Source organism: Marmota monax, unplaced genomic scaffold (genome assembly GCF_021218885.2).
Source record: "Marmota monax isolate L192 unplaced genomic scaffold, Marmota_monax_Labrador192_F-V1.1 WCK01_AAM20220418_F8-fsc00036, whole genome shotgun sequence".
In the NCBI taxonomy this organism is placed as follows: Eukaryota; Metazoa; Chordata; class Mammalia; order Rodentia; family Sciuridae; genus Marmota; species Marmota monax.
The window spans coordinates 7,037,166-7,052,767 of NW_026694491.1; the positions used below are offsets into that span (position 1 = coordinate 7,037,166).

At 33.0% G+C, this 15,602-nt stretch overlaps 1 protein-coding gene across 1 annotated transcript in view; it reads left to right on the top strand.

Annotated features, from left to right (window-relative positions):
- The window catches only part of Eea1 (early endosome antigen 1), a 134,632-nt gene that overhangs the window by 112,768 nt on the left and 6,262 nt on the right, over window positions 1-15,602 (top strand). Inside the window, exons 20-25 of the mRNA XM_046419306.2 lie at window positions 266-367; window positions 2,182-2,376; window positions 6,152-6,334; window positions 12,175-12,360; window positions 13,808-13,939; window positions 14,874-15,059. Coding sequence (XP_046275262.1) covers window positions 266-367; window positions 2,182-2,376; window positions 6,152-6,334; window positions 12,175-12,360; window positions 13,808-13,939; window positions 14,874-15,059 — 984 coding nt within the window. The remainder of the gene's footprint in view (window positions 1-265; window positions 368-2,181; window positions 2,377-6,151; window positions 6,335-12,174; window positions 12,361-13,807; window positions 13,940-14,873; window positions 15,060-15,602) is intronic.

Here is a 15,602-nt window from a genome sequence, read left to right on the forward strand (position 1 = left end):
AAGCATTGTAAAATGTGGTTTCCAAAGTGTTCTAAAATATTCTCTAAATTATTTTATTGTGACTATTAGTTGCTGCTAGAAACTCTAAGCATGTTGTTTCTTCCCCTTTACTCCTATTATATTCACCTGTTTATATCATGGGAATGGATAAGCCTGTCCCATGCTTTTAGGTTACTTTCTTATATGTATCTTACTAAGCTTATAAAACAGACTATTTAAAGTCATTACAAATATTTTCTGTGTAATATAGTTTCTCCCTTTTTAGGAAAAAACTTGCAACGAATTAAAACATCAACTTCAAGTACAAACAGAAAGCACACTAAAGGAACAAAATGAATTGAAAAAGTCACTTGAAAAGGAGAAGGAGGTAAATTTTAAAATTAATATTTGTGTTCTACATACCACTGAAAAAATTTAAGCTAGTTTAAAATAAGAGACCAAAATAAAGAAATGTAATTCATAAAAGTAGAAAATTGGGTCAATTAATGATAGTTATAGTTAGATAATTTAGGTTAAGAAACATTATTGTGGCTAAAAAAAACTTAATAGACTTTCCATAGAAATGACTTTTTAAGAAGTATTTTTTTCATGAAAATTCATATTAATGATATATTGATAATGATTAGGTAATGGTCAAGAGATATTTCTATGGTTAATGCTTCTGTTGTTCTCCAGCTAAACACACAAGCAAATGAGTAAATAACTGGGCATAAAGTTTAGTTGTTACTCTTTGAAGAAATAACTTTTAGCAGCTGGAGTCAAGTATGCAGCTTTCTAGAAAATCTGATTTGATAATTTGTGGTCCTGACGAATGTGTGATATTATTTTATTTTGTTTTTTAATTGATAGAAGATATTTGCTTTATAGATTGCTAGCCACGTAAGTGGTGAAGTAATAGTGGTTTTGTGTCTAAACTGTGAATCAAAATTGTCCAAATTTTTATCCAGGCTATGCCATTTATTAGCTATGCCATTTTTTCATGTTTGACAACTTAGAGAATGAAACTGCACTTTCCTTAATAATAAAGTGGGGCCAAATATAATAAAATCTATGTCATGAAGTTATTGTTAAAAATAAATGGGTTACAGTAAATGAATGGAACTTGAGAATATTATGCTAAGTGAAATAAGCCAATCCCAAAGGACCAAAGGCCAAATGTATCCTCTGATATTCGGATGCTAATTCACAGTAAGTGGGGGAGGGCAGAGAATAGAGGTACTTTGAATTAAACAAAGGGGAATGAAGGGAGGCCAGGGGCTCTGGGGGTAGGAATGATAGTAGAATGAATCAGACATTATTACTTTCTGTGCATATATGATTACATGACCTATGTAACTCTACATCATGTACAATCAGAAGAATGAGAAGTTATACTCCATTTAAGTATGATGTGTCAAAATGCATTCTACTGTCATGTTATAACTAATTAGAGCAAATAAAAAAATTTAAAAAGATAAATGGGTTAATATATTTGAAGTACAGAGAATGCTGATTATAACAAAGTGTTCATATTTTAGTTATTGTTTTATTATTGGTAATCACTATATAATCCTTATTGTTATACTGATTTCTGTTTTGAACAAAAATATTAGGCTCTACACTGGAAATAAACTGAGGCATCTGTATATAGCACTGAAACTTTTTCAAAAGTAACTTTGAATATGGCTAAATGCCCAAAGGTGATTCCTGGTTCTTAAAAAAGTATGCGTAAAACATGAAAATACAGCTGTGTCTGGAAAAGTAGGAAATAGTAATAGCTCAGCTTGACTGCACAAGATCTTCAGGATGACTTCTACATAATATCTAATTTTGAACAGAAACATCCTAGTGGATTATAAAAACAAAGTAGTAGCAAAATATGCCCCAGGTCTCTAAAGAACTGTTGTACAGTTTAATTTAATATCATTAGATAGATACTGAAATAATTGTTAAAAATACATTTTAGTTTCATCAAAAAAATAGACATAATTAAAGAAAATTAATCTTACATGCCATCTAAGTGAAAAGCGTCAGTTGTAAAAACAACATGAAGGCAGGGATAGTTCTCTTTTGTTAATTACTAATTATTTGTGGCCAACAGACTCAGTAGTTTCTACCTAGAGGAATGTACAGCATGTAGTAAGAACTCAGTAAATGTGTTTTAATGAATAAATGAATATCAGATATTTCATTTTCTTCTAGACTTCTCATCAGTTGAAATTGGAACTGAATTCTACTAAGGGAGAAGTCATACAGGCTCAAAATACTTTAAAACAAAAGGAAAAAGAGGAGCAGCAGCTTCAGGGGAACATAAACGAACTAAAGCAATCAACTGAACAAAAGAAAAAGAAAATTGAAGCACTTCAAGGAGAAGTTAAAATTGCTCATTCACAGAAGGTATTGATAAGAAATTTGTTTACTTTTTGTAGGAAGTAGGCAACTAAGATAACATGATTAATACAGATGAGTTGCAGCACAGGAAAGCTGATATATGCTCCAATTTTTCTAAGTTATTACATTTGATTATATGAGTAAATCTGTAAGTCTGGATTTCCATTCACCATAACCATGTTATCAGATAATTCCTCCTTTAAATTCTGGTACTAATCACTTGTCTGATAGACATGAAACTGCCTTTTTGTAAAATAACATAACTACCAATTAATGTCAATGCAATTACGTAAGTCACATTTCTAGCGTATAAGAAAAATTTAAGGGAATTCAAAACAAATCATCTTTATTAAGAAAAAGTAATAAAGAACAAAAATCAGTAGTATGAGATTTCACATGGCATATTTGATATTTTAAATAATTTCATAATGGTTTCCATTTCCAATAAGAAATGCACAATTTATTGTTAAGCACCTCTTTTTCATTCTTAAATATGTCTTAGTACTTAGAGCTTTCCCCTTGTCTTATACATATGAATTGGTCTTGGAGAAGAGAGACATAGACTCCCTATGATGGAGAATAAACAAAATGTCATGCCATTAAGAGTTGGCTGTCATACTGTTAGAGTAAAAAGAATCCAAATTTAAAAACTGTGATTTTCCATTTTATGTTGATCAGTGTTTTTGTAGCTCTTATGGAACTTTACAACAGAATAGCTTTCCAGTAATATAAGCAAGAGTAGACAAATTTTATTATAACAGATAATCAGAAGTCAGGGTGTAATTACCACAGTGTGCATATTTATTGCATCTTAGATATCTTAGGTCTTTTTTGTTTTTCAAAATCTTCTAGCTTCATATTCCTAAGTACTTCCTGAGAAGTTTTTTTTTCTTTTTTTGTTAGAAGTTTGTTTTTATAGCATTATAACAGTGAATTTTTTAAAAAAAAATATAGCTATTTTAACATGTTTTTGTTTTCATTAAGTTATTAGATAAAATTTCTTTCTGATTTTTGAATTAAATATATTGACTTTTATATTAGTACATGAGTGCTAGAATAAGGAATCTATTTCTTAACTTTGAGGAGGGCAGCAGCCTTTTGAACTTTTGGGGAGCGCTAGATTCATAGTCTTCATAAGTTAGACTTGGAATTTAGAGTAACCAACTGGAGAATCTTTGTCAGGCTGAAACAGTTTGTGTTTGTTGAGGATCAGTGTAGCATCATGGTACAATAAATTTTAGAGCTAGGTAGATCTGAATTTAAATTTAGCTTATTGAGTTTTTTGTTATGTGATTTGACTGAATAGAAATAAAGGAGCAAGCGAGGAAAGCACTGAAATACTTGCAATAATCTAGATAGTAAAAGATGATGTGAACTGAAGTGTTAGAAATGAATGGTTTAGGAATACGTTTTAGAAGTTGAGTTATTGAGACTTTCTGATAGATTAGATGATGAGAGGTAATGGAAAGGGAAAACAGGGATAACTATATTTGGGTCTGTGTTCATGGATAGTTGGTAGTAGCTTTAAAAAAAATTTTTTTTTTTTTTGTAATTGTAGATGGACAGCATGCCTTTATTTTATTTGTTTATTTATTTTTTAATGTGGTGCTGAGGATCAAACCCAGTGCCTCACACATGCAAGGCAAGCACTCTGCCACTGAGCTACAGCTCCAGCCCCAGCCACAGCCTTTGGATATGTAGGGTTGCTGTGAGAAGTCAAGTGTCCTAGTTGAGATAGATATCTATGGATCATTCAGATGGAGAGGTCAGGAAGGTGCTTATATATAAGAGCCCAGAGTTTAGATGGAGAGTTAGAGCTAGAACATAATTTTGGTAGTTACTTATAAATAAAAGGTACTTAAAGACTTGGGTCTGTTTGAGATCGTCAAAGGAGAGAGAGTATATAGAATAATAGAGAGCCAATTGTAGCTGGGAAGGAAAAACTTTATTGATCATTGTGCTCCACTATAACTCAGAAGACAGGTTGCCAAGAGAAAATAGATTTTATTCAAAGCTAGTCTTGAGGAATATAGAGGAGAACTTTTTCTTCCTCAAATCTCCATCTTCAGGGACTCAGAGGCACAGAAAGCTTTTGTAAAGAGGAAAGGAGGCACAGGGAAACTAAAGGCAGGAATTCTACATATGTTCATATAGTTAGGCTGTGTTAATCAGAAGTATGTTGCCATCTCAAGTGCCCATTAGGGCCTGGGGTGGGGGCAGCCTCTCAGCCTCCATTCTTAGTATCAGGTAGTTCAGTTTGCAAATTATAACAGTTTGGTGCTTTTAATTCCAAAGGGTTATGTTTCACAACGACCACAACTTTGGGGTTCAACAACATAGAGATCTAGCAGAAGAAAAGGGATGAGTAAAAGATTTTGAGAAGGCATGACCAGTAAGGTAAAAGAACCCCAAACACAGGATCCTCTGGAAACCAGGTTGAAGAAAATGCTTTTAGAAGGGGATATAATTAACTCTATCAATTAATGCTAAGAGAGAGGTCAAGTAAAATGTGGACAAAGATCAGACTATTGGATTTCAGAACATGGGGAACACTGATGACTTCAATAGCCATTTCGTTAAAGTAGTATTTATCTTTTGTAGAATTTTTAATTGACACATAACAACTATACATATTATGGGGTACAATATGGTGATTCCATACATGAATATGATATTTAAATGATCAAATTAATACTTCTGTCTCCTTAAATATTTATCATTTCTTCAAACTCCTTTCTTCTAGTTTTTTAATAAATTGTTGCAAATTATAGTCGCCCTACTGTGCTATAGAACACTAGAACTTAGTCCTCCTGCCTGTCCAATCTCTATCCTCCCTCCTCTACCCCTGTTTATCTTTCCTAGCCTCCAGTGACCACTCAACTGTTCTCTGCTTCTATGATAAGTCGTGTATTTATTTAAGTGCTTATTTTTCATTTTATACATATATTTTAATTGTCATAAGTTGTGCATATCTGTGTCCTTTTTTTTCCCTAGGGATTGAATCCAGCTATACACTTAGCTCATTTTTAGACAGTATCTTGCTAAGTTGCTCAGGTTGGCCTCAAACTTGCCATCCTCAGTCTGTCACCTCACTGGGATTACAGGTGTGGGTCACTGTACTCAGTATCTACCAAATATTCTTAAAGACTGAAAAGAAGTTGATTTTAGAGATGTTTTGATCTTTATGAGATTTCTTTTTCTGCTTTGATATTAATAAAGATGACCTGCAGAAATTTCCTAAGTTATTTTTGAATTTCCAAGTAGTAGAAAAAACATAACTTCAATACAACACCAATAATGGTTTCTTAATTTCTTTCATGTAGGTTTCTTTTAGCTTAACCTTAAAATATATTATCTGAGGCATCCAGCATTATATCCTCCATCAGAATGTAGTTGTTACTCTTTCTTCTGAGACCTGATACTACTTCCTAGTTAAATCCATTTTTCCTTTGTTTAATCGGTTTTACATTTTATGGTTTTTAAGTTTATTTATTTACCTAACTTTTTTGTGGTGCTGGGGATCAAACCCAGGACCTCCCACATGCTATGCATGCACTGGACCACTACACCGCAGCCTGTGTCTTTTTTGATTTTTTAAAATTGGGACTTGTTGGATTTTGTAATTGTTTGACTTTAGAAGTGTACCGTAAATTACTTTTTATTGAAGTAAAATTTTAGGTCACAAATGCAGTTAGCCTATTTTTAGAAATCTTAGTTGTATGAATTTCATTTTATGAATTTTAATATGCACACTGTTTCAAACAACTACTATATGTTTCAGACAGAGCTTGAGAATAAACTACAGCAGCAGTCAGCACAGGCAGCCCAAGAACTTGCAGCAGAGAAAGAGAAAATATCAGTGTTACAGAACACCTACGAAAAATGTCAAGAAAATCTAAAACAACTTCAATCTGATTTCTATGGGAAGGAATCTGAACTTCTGGCCACAAGACAAGATCTTAAGGTATAATAAACTATATTATATCTTAGAAACTCAGTTACTTGTTTATAGACAGTCATTAAATGATTCATTTGAGCACAAATGGGAAAGGGAAGGCTAATATTTGAGAAATATCATAATGGTTTTCTACTAAATTACTACATTTGGATTAGCATGCTTTAAAATTAATTTTTTTTTTTTTTTTTTTTTTTTGCGGGGGTAGGATCCCAGAGATTGAACTCAGGGGCACTTGGCCACTGAGCCACATCCTCAGCCCTATTTTATATTTTATTTAGAGACAGGTTCTCCCTGAGTTGTTTGCTGAGGCTGGCTTTGAACTCTCAATCCTCCTGCCTCAGCCTCCTGAACCACTGGAATTACAGGCGTGTGCCACTGTACCCGGCCATATGTGAGCATTTAAAAATGAGTTATGCAGGTGTGGTGGTGCACACTATAATCCCGTGGTTTGGGAGGCTGAGGCAGGAGGATCGAAAGTTAAAAGCCACCCTTAGCAATTTATCGAGGCCCTAAGCAACTCAGCAATAACCTGTTTCAAAATAAAAAAGATAAAAGGGCTGGGGATGTGGCTCAGTGGCTAAGTGCTCCTGGGCTTAATTCCTGTTACTGCCCCCAAATAAATAAATAAACAAAATAAATAAGTGGATTATATCTATCATAGTAGAATATTTCAGCATGTTAGTTTGTACACTATTAGTGTATCTAAGTGTTTTATGCTTTTCTTTGAAAATCACTTCAAAGATCTGCTGTTAGAAAATCATTTAATGAGTTTTAAATGTTAATCACTTGGGAAAAATGCCGACAATCTTGCTCTTGCTTGTCAGGCAATTCTGACTCTAGTTTTGTATATTTATCAACTTCCCTAGATTACTGAAATGCACAATGATTAAATTAGGAAGTCAGAGCTCAAATGAATCCTAACCTTAATTATCTAACAAGGTATAGAAATTTTATCCTTGGTAATACTATATTATTTGATAAAGTGTATGTTTATTAAAATAAAGGATATGGAAAAAAGGTAAACAATTTTTATATAATATTAAGGTATCAATTCTCTAAGGGAAATGGAATATGTGTGTTGTCTCAGAAGTTTCAGTCAGTTTTTTTCCTCTCTATTTTTTCTCTTTCTTTCTTTCTTTCTTTCTTTCTTTCTTTCTTTCTTTCTTTCTTTCTTTCTTTCTCTTTTTTTGTTTGTTTTTTGGTAAGGTGAAATATGATGTTTTCTGTTTCTATCCTATGTTTGGGATTTGTTTATTTAATTTAAAGTGCACTACTGGAAAATTCTGTTGAAAAATCACAGAATGTTAAAATGTTTTAAATATATAATGTTTATATTTTATTCCAAGGCTCTTGTAGGGAAGATTTTATAAAGGAGGTAGGATTTGATTAGGTCCTGCAGGATATGTGGAATTTGAATATGCAGGATACTAGAAAGGTCATTTTACTCAGAGGCACAGTTTGAGAAAAGGTGCCACAATGGGAATAAACAGGCAGGACATATAATTGTCTTGTTCAAGTGCTGGTTTATGTGTGGAATTTAGGTTTTAAAAAGTAGGATCTGAGAGCTGGGGTTATGGCTCAGCAGTAGAGTGCTCGCCTAGCATGCATGAAGCACTAGTTCAATCCTCAGTACCACATAAAGATAAATAAAGGTATTGTGTCCATCTACAACTAAAAAAAAAGTAGGCTTTAAATAGTGAAGTATCTTAGATGCCTAATAAAGATGATTGAACTTTATATTTGGTGGTGGGGCGGGGGAAGTAAGGTCTAAGCAGAGAATAAATGAAGAAAAGAGACTTTGGAAACTTGGAGTGGGTTGTCGTGGTAGGGAAATTAGCTAAGAGGTTATATCTCTTTCAGGAATGAATTGATTTGAACTAGGAATAAAGTTAATGAGGAAGGAATAGAAGAGATTAACCACACAGAGATGACACAAAAGGGCTGAATGCATAGTAGGCTACAAGGAAAGTGAGAGAAGAAATGATAATTCATGATTTCACAAAGAATAAGAAATTGGGCAAAAGAATTGTCATACTGCCAATAGTACATACATATCTGTACCTATATGTGACAGAAAGAGCAAGAGAGATCAAAAGATCAAAATAAGAAAGCATAAGAAAAAAAAAATCACTTAACATTTAGGTGGTGTTAAATTGTTGTTCTTTTCTTCAAAACACTGTTGTAATTCAGGGAAAATTTGTGAGGGATTTTAGACTTAACCCAAAGGCATTAGGAACCACTGAAGACATTGCATAGATTTGTATTTTGGGTAAATGATTGGCTGCAGAATGAGGAAGGAAGATAAATATAGAGACTAGGGAGAAGGCTTTACAGTAGTCCAAGTGCAAGATACTTTTTGGGCTATTACTTGTTTGGGCTAGTAGTAGCAGTAAGGATGGAGAAAAGTGATTGAATTTGAAGGATATTGAAATGATAGAAGATTTGAAACTTAATGGTTGTAAAAGTCTTGTAGAAATCACTCTTTTCATATAGATAGATTATTTATCCAGAGTATAACCTAATAATGGGACTTATATCTCCTTAATCAATAGTTTTCATTATAAGCCATGTTTTTTATTATATCTGAAATCTATATTTCATATTAATAATTTCATACATGAAAGAATAATTCAAATGTAAATATGAGCAAAAAGAAAACAGAGGGCCAGTCATCTACAGCGTTTTAAACTAAGAGGCCTTGGCTAGATCTCTATTCTAAAGCTTGCTTCTATAGGTAAGGGCAGGCCTAACACTGTACAATAATAAAACATGGTCACATCTGTGTTCTTATTCAAAGCTTCTATTCTTTCTTTCATCACCATTTTACTAGAATTTTTTTTAAACAAAAGATTTATAAATCCTGTATTAATGCCTTTAAAATGAGAAGTATATGAACTACTTAGGAAATTAATGTAAAATAAAGGATAAATACCTAGGGAAGTACAAATGATACTTATAGACCAGAATGAGATCATTACCAACCATTATTTTTCTTTTTCTTCAGTGATGTTATATGATCTTGTAGATAAGAGAGAGAGAAAAGGGAAAGATTCAGAACCTTGTGTGACATGATACCCATCTAAGTTAAGGCTGCTTGACCACTGTGGGATGACAGTGTGTACTTGGACACCAGTAAGATGGAAGACAGCCTGGCCTGATTTACGCTGCTGGATCACTTATGAAACACTTAAGTTTGTTGACTGCATATTTCAAATTAGTTATGCTGTATATATTTCTTGGTTGTCCAGGAAAGGTAAAAGTGGAATTTAATTGTAAATTTTATACCTTGAGTAAAGGGGAAATTCTAGGGTAGTAAGTTTAGGATTAAATTGAAATCTTTTCAACTTAGTACTCTCTCTTCTGTCATTTTATCATACGTCAACAAAAAGTAATAACTAAAATTGTAAAGGTTTTATTTTGAAAGGAGATTGGGAAATTTTGTTAAATAGGTAAAAATAAATAGCCACCCCACAATACTGCAGGAACTCTCTTTTGCTGAGATACTATAATGTGAGTGGCATGATCAGTGTTACTGTTGATAGTTGTTATACTCAAGGATTTCCTATTGCAGTGGGTATGGATATAGGAATGGGTTTAGACAATTCCAATAAAATCATGGAATGGGAGAAGGGGGCTTCTGAAGCTGAGCAGATAAGATAACATGGTTTATAAGAAATATAAAAAGAACATTTAAAATGCATGACCGTATGCCACAGAATAACATAGATGAATATTCAGAGGCAGGGGATAGCAATGTGTCTTAGCATCTTCAAAAGGACCTCATAGAACATTCCAAATTTGAGGTTGACTGTAAAGAACTAATCACTGGTTTCAAATTTTACAGGCCATGAGTTTAAGATTTTATAATCCATGTCCATTTTCAAATTTTTGTGGACATTTTAGAATTTTTGTGGAATTCTCTGGAGTACTATTGCTTTCCAGACTCTGGTAAACCTTGGTATTCCTTAGTATTAGATTAGACCCTCTATTGCCTTATTCTAGTTGCAATAGACTTAATGGACTAGTTTTGCAAATTTTATTGTCTACATGTGAAGTCCCTCTTACGCTTCATGACATATAGGTAAGTTCCTAAATGTACTCTGGAGACTTCTGTGAACCACATTCCTCAGAGGGTCTCACACTCATTGTTTTCTGGTGCTTTTGACACATAGCAAGTGTTTCACTGCCCTGTATGATTTCATGTTACATGCCTATTTTGTTTTTCAGGCTACCTAGTCAATTCCTGTAAATTAAGCACTGTCTTATACCTTTCTCACTTAGTGTTTAGCTGGCTGATTAGTAAAGAGCCTTAAGGGGTTTATTGTCTGACTGGCAGTCATTAAAAATTAAAATTTAATTTATATAAGAAAGAATTCTGAACTTGGTTATTGATAAGGAGTAAACTTTTTTAGGAACCTTAAGAATCCCGATAAATGAGGTCCTCATTTATTTTTACTTATGTATAGTCCTAGTATTTTTACTCATTATATATAATCCTAGTCACTAAAGATCTTTTCCTGAATTATATTGTCTGCTGCCTTTTCAAAGAAACTGTATGACCCACGTTAGAAAACTCAGTTTCTAGATCTGGTGAAAGAGCATCTTGGAGTTGGTTCTCAGCCCCTGGTGTATGACAGCAAAATCAGCTGAGAGTAGCACAGTTCCTGCCATTTCTTTTATTTAACTATCACCACATCTTCCCCCAAATGAAACCTAATTGGAGGTGGGGAGATTACCCTTTCTTCAACTTGACCTTCTCAAAGCGTTTGGGTCTTAGTATAGTCAATGATTGTGGTCTGTTAATTGACAGTAACTATTTGTACCACATAGGCAGTTGAGAGGATGGACTGGTATTCCTCTCAGGATATAGCCTCAGATGTTTGAATTTTTCTTTTGATTCACCTGGTCAAATAACTATGAAACACTTTCTCTCTTTTTTTTTTTCCTAAAGACAAAAAACCTTCTTATTTATCAAAGTTTTTAATATGTCTAAGGACCTCATATATCCTACAAAATGTATATGTGTACATAATGTAGCATTTAACTCTTTTAAAATTGTGTTATTTTGTATCTCCCCAGTCTTTTCTCTCCCCCCCTCTACACACACACACACACACACACACACACACACACATACACACACTCACGAGGTCTTCATTTATTTTTACTTAGATTATATATTATATATACTTAGATTATATGTAATCTAAGTATATTTGATATGGTCCCTACTTATTTGATAGTTTTTCACATTACCTGGCCAATATTGAAGATTTGATAAGCATTCAGTATTGAAAGGTGTAATATTCTGTTTTTATAGTACAGTCAGCTGCTGCATAGCGATGTTTCAGTTAGCAACAGACCGCATATACTGAGGTGTTTAATAAGATTATAATGGAGCTGAGAAATTCCTATTGCCTGGTATTTTTACTGGAACATTTCTGTTTTCAGATGTTTAGATACACAAGTACTTTACATTGTGTTACCATATTCAGTGCAATAACATGCTTAACAGGTTTTTAGCAATTCTTAAAAGAAAGAATTGACTTTTACTAAGGGAAAGTAGAAATTTATTTTATATAAACAATGTTTGCTTTACCATGTAACAATAGGCTCTACCACATTACCTTGGTGTGGAGTAAGCTGTACCATCTAGGTTTGTGTATGTGCACTTTGTGATGCTCACATGACAAAATTAGCTAAGAAGGATGTCCAGAACATGCCCTCATGGTTAAATGATGCATGACTGTATTGTTTTCCATAATGCTTATATTAACTGTTATGTTGCTATCGAAATTTATTAAAAGATGGCATATAATAATTTGGGGAAAAATTCTTTTTGCAAGTCTGTAGAAGAGAAGCTTTCTCTAGCACAGGAGGACTTGATATCAAACAGAAATCAAATTGGAAGCCAAAATAAATTGATTCAAGAATTGAAGACTGCCAAAGCTGCTTTGGAACAGGATTCAGCAAAGAAAGAACAGCAATTGAAGGAGCAGTGTAAAACACTCCAAGATACTCAAAAAGAAAAGGTATTTCATTTTCTGACTTAAATGCAGAACCTTAAAGCTTCAGTGGTTTGGAGATCATCCAGTCAAATCTCTTAACCTCATGTTCAATACAGGTATCATCTTTAGTTTCAACAACTCTTTCAGAAGGACGTCTAGAACAGGCTAAAACATGCTTGGTCATTGGAAGTTTTGTGCTAGGAAGTACTTCTTAGTAACCTCCTTGCCAGCTCTACCCATTTTTTTCTCACTGCTTTGCTTAGTTTTATAAGCAACTACTTTTTACACCATAGAATCTTGGTTATTTAAGAACAGATATTGCATTTCCTCAGCTATGTCTCATATAACATTTGTTCTCTAAATGTGTCAATGAGATAATAAAAGGTCTAGGAATAAGTCTTAAGTTTGTTAAGAATTCTTAAAAGAAAGAATTGACTTTACTGAGAACAAGTAGAGATTTATTTTATATAAATAATGTGAAGTTATGAAGTTGAAAGCATTGGTTTATATGACAAATACATTATTAAAACACTTTAAACTTTATATAGAGAAATTCAGACTCCAGAAACTTTTTGTTTTTTGTTTATTATTTGAAATTATATATTCCTATCAGCTGATAGGCATTATTCTATAATTCCTGAAGTTCTTGGTATGTTCTAAATTGTGCAATTCTCAAAATTCTCTTTTAATTAAAAAAATTGTGGATGATTTTGTGTATATAAGGATGGTGAAGTTGGAATGGAATTCATGATTTATACCTTAAGTTTGGGAAGTTCTGACTGAATTATATGGTGTGTGTGTGTGTGTGTGTGTGTGTGTGTTAGTTACTGGGGATTGAACCCAACAGTATGGCACCACTGAGCTCCATCTTCAGCCCCTTTTTTCAAATGTTATTTTGAGACAGAGTCTCAGTTGCCCAGGCTGATCTAGCAATCCTCCTGCTTCAGCCTCACAAATAGCTGGGATTATAGGTATACACCATCACAACAAGCTAGAACTATAGTTTTTAGATATTGCAACAGTGTTCATCAGATACATCTGGTTTCAGAATTAACTCCATCTGTGATGGATTATTTGTCTTAAACTTTTGATCTTTCATCTATAAAATGGGGATTAAAAATCTATTTATTTCAGAGATTAAATGATGCTTAATGTTCTAATAGGTACCTATGTAAAGATAGTGATACTGATAGCATAGGAGTTAGAAGAATAAGAATGGTAGTTTGGGCTACATTTTATAGAATTGCTGCTCTGGTCAGACATTGTCCATTTTACAGTGTTAACTATAACCATTTAGTCTTTATAAAGATATTATTGAAGGAGGTAGGCAAGACAGGGTATATTAATTTGCTTCAATTAAGTACAAAGGGGAGTGCTAGTGTCATCAATAGTCACAGTATTTTGATTATACTAATTTTCATTTGAGTCTTTGCTTTGAAATTATGTTTTAATGAAACTTATTTTTCTACAGTCAATAAAAGAAAAAGAACTAGCAAATGAAAAATCTAAATTGGCAGAGATAGAGGAAATTAAGTGTAGACAAGAAAAAGAAATCACCAAGCTGAGTGAAGAACTCAAGTCCCACAAACAAGAAAGCATAAAGGTATATTAAAATAATTACTTTACTTTCCTCTGTGTTGTTGGATTTTTCTATAAAATTATATATGTGTTGATATATACTAATATGTTATATTAGGAAAATTGAGAGCAAATTACCATGTGCTAGGTAAATTATTTTGTTGTTTTTGACCAATATCTCTTGCCAGAGTGCTTTTTGCATTACATGATTCCTATATATACCTATGATAACTGTAAGATATTAGGTTTCATTGAATGATAATTAAGAGAGATTATTTTAGCAAATGATGCTCATGGATAATAAAAATATGTAGAATTTGGAATTAAGATTTTAAGGAATTCTGTTTTTTTCCAATTATTTTACTTCTTAAAATCCTTTAATAATCTCGTTTTTAACATTTTGCCTGTTATAAGCACAGATAGGGTGTCAGCTAAAGAAAGCATTTATCATTTGCTTTATAAAATGTTATTCATTTTCTTAGAGAAAAGTCAGATTCTCTCAAGTGCTCTCTTAATACTCTTTATTTCTATCAGCACACTTGGCATTTTGCATCATAATTTGTAATCTCATGCCCTTCTATTCTTCCGGAATTGACTTCCTTAAAGCAGGAAAGTCCTATAACTCATTACAGCCTCAGAATGTAACAATGTGTGATGACTCAATGATGACCTATAATAAATAAATGCTTATTAAGTGAGAAAAGGGAGAGGAGGGGATGGAGAGCTTCTCCACATAATATAATCAAAACATGCACCTGCCACATGTCACCTGGGTTAAATGATGAGTGGGCAGGAGGCAAATTTATTCTTGCATCTTTTTAGCCAACTGTTCCAAATGTTGAACTTGAAGAATCTCATATGTGAGTAAACTCATTGTGTCTGTGGTAAATAGCATAAATTTCAGCTGCCTTGTGACATATTTATTATCAAGAATGATTTATTGTTTTACCTTTCAACAGGAGGTAACCAATCTCAAGGATGCCAAACAACTTTTAATTCAGCAGAAATTAGAACTTCAAGGAAAAGTAGACTCATTAAAGGCAACTCTTGAACAGGAGAAGAGAAACCTGCAGATACTAACAGAGCAGGTGAAAAAGGAAGAAGATGAGCTGAAGAAAGAATTTGTTGAGAAAGAAGCTAAACTGGTCAGTGAGTTAGTGGTGGCAAGTATGTTGAACAGCACTCTAAATCAGTCCAGGGGGAAGATTTTTTTCTACCTAAGTTTCTATCTAAGTTCTAAGTTATGATGGATGTTATGCTTTCTTAAGATTTTAGTCTTCAAGAAAGGAGTTCTGATTTGCTTAAATAGTTGACATGTGATTGGAAATATTTTATCTGTTATCATATTTTGTTTATATCAGTGAAAATTCAATTAAAATATAATTTAAAAAGTCATTTTTTTTTGTTCCACAAATGTTTGAAACTCTTAAACCCACAAACTTATAGATTGAGGTAAATGGAGTGAAAGCTACTCATGTGAAATTTGTTTTGTCAAAGTGAATGTTGATAAGGGGAATTGGAAACTTCAGTTTGGAATTAGGATGAACAAAGTCAGCTTTTCCTTCCCTGAGCTGTACATGCCAAATGGGAAGTATCTGGCTTTCCTTTATTGAATTAACTCAATATCCCTAGATAACTTGACTGCTGAATATTCTAGATGAAGAGTTGGAATTTTAAGTTCAAAGAGT